Raw genomic sequence first — 4,828 nt, forward strand, 5'->3', positions numbered from 1 at the left:
CACAGGGCAAGGGACCAAAAAAGCATCCCTGACAAAGTCATTTGCAGCTGGGGTGCGCATGGCGGGGGTGGGGAAGCAGAGATGCTGAAGAGTAAACAGAGATCGCTTAGTCAGCAACTGTCCCGCCCCAGAGGTGAATGTAAATAGCCTGGTACAGAAGGGGAGGAGCGGTCAGCCAGCACTGGGCCTTCTACAGAGGCCACCGCTGAGGGCTTTCAAAGGCACCGGTGCGCGTCTGTACTCTCTGTCTGTCGGAAGTAGTGAGGCGCTGTCCCTGCTGGTGCAGCTGTGCAGTCTTAGCCCTGGAAAAACACACTTGCTGACTCGGGGCAGAATTAATATCAATTGAATTTATTACAAGTTACTAAGCTCCAAGGCACATTACAGTGTTCTGTTAACTACAGAAATGTATAAAGGACAAACAGAGCAGATTCTCCATGTCTAGCATTTCGCTCTACTGTTCAAAAAGCATCCGTGCATCAATAAAGCAAAAACAAAACAACACGTGAAGATCCAACACATTCAGGTCAGTAGAAACAAACCAAAAAACATTTTCCCTCACCAACTTGCAACAAAAAACACCCACCCACCCCCAACACCCCCCTTACCATTTTGCAAAGGAAACAGAAAAACAAAACAAAAACAAAAACAAAAAAAAAAAACCAGAACAAAACTGAACAAAATAAAGTGAAGACTCCAACACTTGGGGCTGTTCAGAAAGAAGCTCTCACCATTTTATAGCATCATTTTTTTTTAGGCAGCAACACTGGCCTTGGCAAAAAAAAAAAAAAGTCACTTTCTTTTGTGTGTTTTTTTTTTCCTTTCAGTGAGTGCATAACATTTACAAAAATACACACCAGCAGCAGTCGTTGCTAAGGGCTATTACTTCTGTACCTAGGCAAACACTCTGCCACCAATAAATGCTAACGAATATGATGCAAATGACCCAACCAATTATTATACTTAACACAAACCAGCTTATCCTTCAAATGAAGAAGTTAACATACCTTTGTTTCAAAATATAGAAACATACAACGAAAATAATGTCTATACATAAGACTAACTTTTTGCAGTTTGTTATATTCACAATTCTACATCTTGGGCGCGAAGGGGTGAGGGGGGCGGTCAAGGGGTTGGGGAAGGGGCCCTCTGGACAGGAGGAGCTGGTCTGGGGCAAAAGGGGTGGTTATCTTCTGGTTCAAGGGTCTCTCTCCTTTTTCACTTTAACATCCCCAGCTAAGATCGTCGCGATTTCGCCCTGCATGAAGGCCCAAGGTACATTCGACCCAACTAGGGGGCATTTCTCTCCGCTGGGGCAGTACACCTCGCCGGTAGCCCCCTGGGCCTTGATACTCTCTCTAGAGCAAGGGAAGCAGAATTTGTGGCTGGGAACGGAGGGGCACTGGACGAAATGCGTGTCCTCCAAACGTTCGTGGCAAATGGTACAGCAGAGGGGCCCGCTGTTGGCCATAGGGGAATCCGGAATGTTTTGGGGATGCACTTGGTCCATGCCCGGGTGGGTGCTAGGCGGCGGGGGCGCCACCTGTAAATTCAGGTCCCCGTTCCGCGACGTCAGGCGGCGCTGCCCGGGTACGGAGGCCGGTGACACCGGGCTGCTGCTGTTGCGCCGCGCGGAGGCCGTGGTGGAGTGCACCGAACTGCCGTCCTTGGGCGAGTGCGCCGTGCCCAGAGTGTCTGCCACCGACATGAGGGCGGCCATGGGCGACGGACCGTTCTGAGGGGCTGACTCGGGCGGGGTGGTCCGGTTGGAATGGGGTCCCAGGGGTGGGGGCGGCGGGGGCGGCCCCCCTGCCGCGTGCCCCGGCGCCGCGAAGCCCCCGGCCGACATGGTGAGCTTGAGGGCCTCGCTCTGATTCGCCATCCACTGCTGCCTCTGCTGCTCCTCGCCCAGCTTTAGCGCGCCCTCGGCGGAGTCCGGGGGCTCGGGGGACGCCTTCCTCTTGCGCAGGCTGGCGGCTGCGCCCCGGCCCGAGGGGGTGGCGGGCGGCAGGGCCCCGGTCCCCGGGGGTGCGCTGGGGGCGCGGCTTAGACTCACCAGGGCCGTGGGCAGCATGGGGCAGCTGGCGTCCAGGTAGGGCTGGGGCAGCATGTCGGCGCCGGGCACGCCCTCCTTAAAGAAGCGCACGGCCTCGGGAAGCAGGTCTCCAAGGAGGCGCCAGTCCCCGGAGCCGTGCTTCTTCTCATACTCCAAGTACTTGAAGCCAGAGGACAGACCCCGGCCAAAGTCCTTCATACAGTCCTGGTACATCTGCTTGGCCACCCCGGAGGCGCTGGAGTACACGTTGCCCGAGCCCGTGGGGTACTCAATGAACAGCTTCAACTCGTAGTCCATACCGGGCTTGGAGACGGCGTCGAAGGCGAAGACGCGGCCCAGCAGCGAGTGGTCCTTCTTGAAGCGCACCTCGTAGGGCGTGCAGCCGGCCAGCGTGAGCAGCGTGTCGCGGACCATCTTGGGCTTGTTGGCCCACTCCTCCGCGCGGTTGCGCAGGCTCTCGCTCAGCTCCGCCAGAGCCTCGGCGTTCCGCTGCTTCTCCTTCAGCTCGCGTTCCTGGTCGGTGCTCGACACCGAGCCGGGCCTCTTGCCGCCAGCACCCACGCCCACCTCGGCCACCGACGACGAGGTCGAGGACGCCGCGGAGGACGAGGCGACCGAAACGCCGGGGGCACCCCCGAGGCAAGCGGGGCCCCCGGGGGCCCCTGGGGGCGCAGGCGTCGGGGGCCCACGGCTGCCCAGGGCGTGAGGCGGCGGCGGAGGCAGCACCGGAGCGCTGGCTGGGCCGTTAAGCAGCGTCTGCGGCAGCAGGTTGGGGGGTACGGTGAGCTGGGGGCCTCCGCCACCCCCTGGGTTAGGCAGCCCTGCCACTAACCCGCCGTGCGTCCCGCGCCGAGACGCCACCGATGCCGCCGCCGAAGAAGAGTTGGGGCTCTGGCGGTTCAGCTCCGGGGGTCCCTCCTCCGGGTTGGGCTTGGGGAAGCCGTTGGGGCCCCCCAGGCCGTTGGGCAGCCGCGCGGCGTGGCTGCTGCTCCCCAGGCTCACGGGCGGTGGCGGGTACTCGAAGCGGCTGCGTTGTTCCACCGCGGCCGCGGCGGCCGCGCTCAGGCCATAGCGCTCCAGGCCGGACGGGGCCGCCAGAACCGCAGCCTTGCTGGAACCATCGACGTGGTTGAGCTGCTGCTGCTGCTGCTGCTGTTGCTGCTGTTGTTGCGCGGCGGCCGCAGCCGCTGCAGCTGCCGCCGCCGCCTCCTTAGCCGACAGAGCCACCGTCTTGACCCCGACGGGCGGCGGCGGCCCGGGGGAGCGGCCGTCCTGGAAGCAGCCGTGCGCCCGTTTCAGCTGGCGCGCTGTCTCAATTACAAACTCGATGCGATCGGCGCCCTCGTAGTTGACGCAACCGCGGCATACGGGTTCCGAGAAGTCCCAGATCATGGCCCAGGGCATGCGGGGCAGATCGCACAGGTAGCAAGACTGTCTCCGAGACGAGGACACCTGCGCCGCCGACATGATGCCGACCCTGGGGAAGGGAGGCCCCCTCCCCCGGCCGAGCTGTCTCCGCGGCGCCTGCTCCTCCCGGAGGGCCGGCCGGCTAGGGCAGGAGTCCGGCTGCGGGGGGAGGAAGCGGGGGGTGGGGGGGGCGAGAAAGTTCTGCCCCAGGGGCTGGAGCGAGCGCGAATGTCCACCGCCGGCGACTCCACCGCCCGGGCGGCAGACGAGTGCAGCCCGGCTCCTCGCCCCCACCTCCTCCTACTGCGGCTGTCTCGTCGCGAGGTGAGCTCCGGCGCCTTCTTCCTGGTGTCGCGGACCCAGACTGGAAGCTCCGGGCCCGGGGCGGGGGAGGGGGCGAGGGTGGCCGGGTGCTGGCGGCCGTTGGCTCTTGGCCCCCTCCCCGGAGTATAAGCTGGTGCGTGGAAGCTCGCAAGGGGTTGTCTCTTCCTCTCCCCTGGTTGGCGGGGGTGTGTGGGGGGGGAACCCCCTACGACCTGCGTCCTCTCCCCTCCAGGCTCCCCGGGACGAAGGCTAGAGGGTGCAGTGCCACCCGGCGCTCGGGTCCAATCTTGCTGAAGTCGCGGCTTCCCCGGAGGGTCGGGGGAGGAGCTGGCAGCCGCGAGGCGCTTCTCCCCCTCCGCAGAGGTCGGCCGGCCGTTCCGCTGGCGGCGGCTAGGCGTGCACGGCCGCGAGTGCAGCCGCCGCGGTCACTGCTTCCAGGACGCACGAGAGCCGAGGAGAGAAGGCGTGCACGCCAGCAGGCTCCCGCCGCCGACCCCAGCCCCTCCACCCACCCGCCCGCCCGCCCCGGGCCTGGCCGGCGGCGCCGGGGGGCTCCCCGCAGCTGGCGGCGCTCACGTTGGCTGCAGGGCGCTCGCGCGGCGCCTCGGCCCGGGTCGCATCCCTTTCCCCGCTAGCGCTCGCCCGGAATGTGGGGTTGTGATTGTTAAAACTCTACGTTCCGGAGGCGCGGCGCGGCGCTCCCGCTCGCGCTGCGGCTCGCGCTGTCCCGGGCTTGGCCGCGCGGGATGCCGCCCGGGCGGAGCGCTGACGTCACCACCGCGCTCTGCACCAGTTCTCCCCCCACCCCGCGCCGCCCCTCCCCTTTACACTTCCTCCGTGGAGCCCACTTGTTGCTTGGAAAAGCGCATGCGCGGCAGGCCGCCCAGATTCCTCCCAGTTGGCCCCTCCTCCGCGCCGCCGCCCTCCCCTTCCCCCCGGCCTTGCGCGCGCGCGCGTGTGTGTGTGTGTGTGTGTACAACAGCTGAGGCCCGGCGAGCTGATACTGGAAGTCCAGGGCTGGGGCGGGGAGGGGGGTGTTGG

General features: G+C 64.2%; 1 protein-coding gene across 1 annotated transcript; it reads right to left on the reverse strand.

Moving 5' to 3' along the window:
- Window positions 1–335: 335 nt before the first annotated feature.
- IRF2BPL (interferon regulatory factor 2 binding protein like) lies at window positions 336–4,587 on the reverse strand. The gene has a single exon (XM_019969299.2). The coding sequence runs from the start codon at window positions 3,521–3,523 to the stop codon at window positions 1,199–1,201; it is 2,325 nt and encodes a 774-aa protein (XP_019824858.2). The 5' UTR covers window positions 3,524–4,587; the 3' UTR covers window positions 336–1,198.
- Between the last annotated feature and the right edge of the window lie 241 nt (window positions 4,588–4,828).

Source organism: Bos indicus, chromosome 10 (genome assembly GCF_029378745.1).
Source record: "Bos indicus isolate NIAB-ARS_2022 breed Sahiwal x Tharparkar chromosome 10, NIAB-ARS_B.indTharparkar_mat_pri_1.0, whole genome shotgun sequence".
Classification (NCBI taxonomy): Eukaryota; Metazoa; Chordata; class Mammalia; order Artiodactyla; family Bovidae; genus Bos; species Bos indicus.

What these genes read in the sequence shown, in the direction of transcription:
- IRF2BPL (XM_019969299.2), bottom strand. Translation starts at nt 3,523, where the DNA reads ATGTCGGCGGCGCAGGTGTCCTCGTCTCGGAGACAGTCTTGCTACCTG.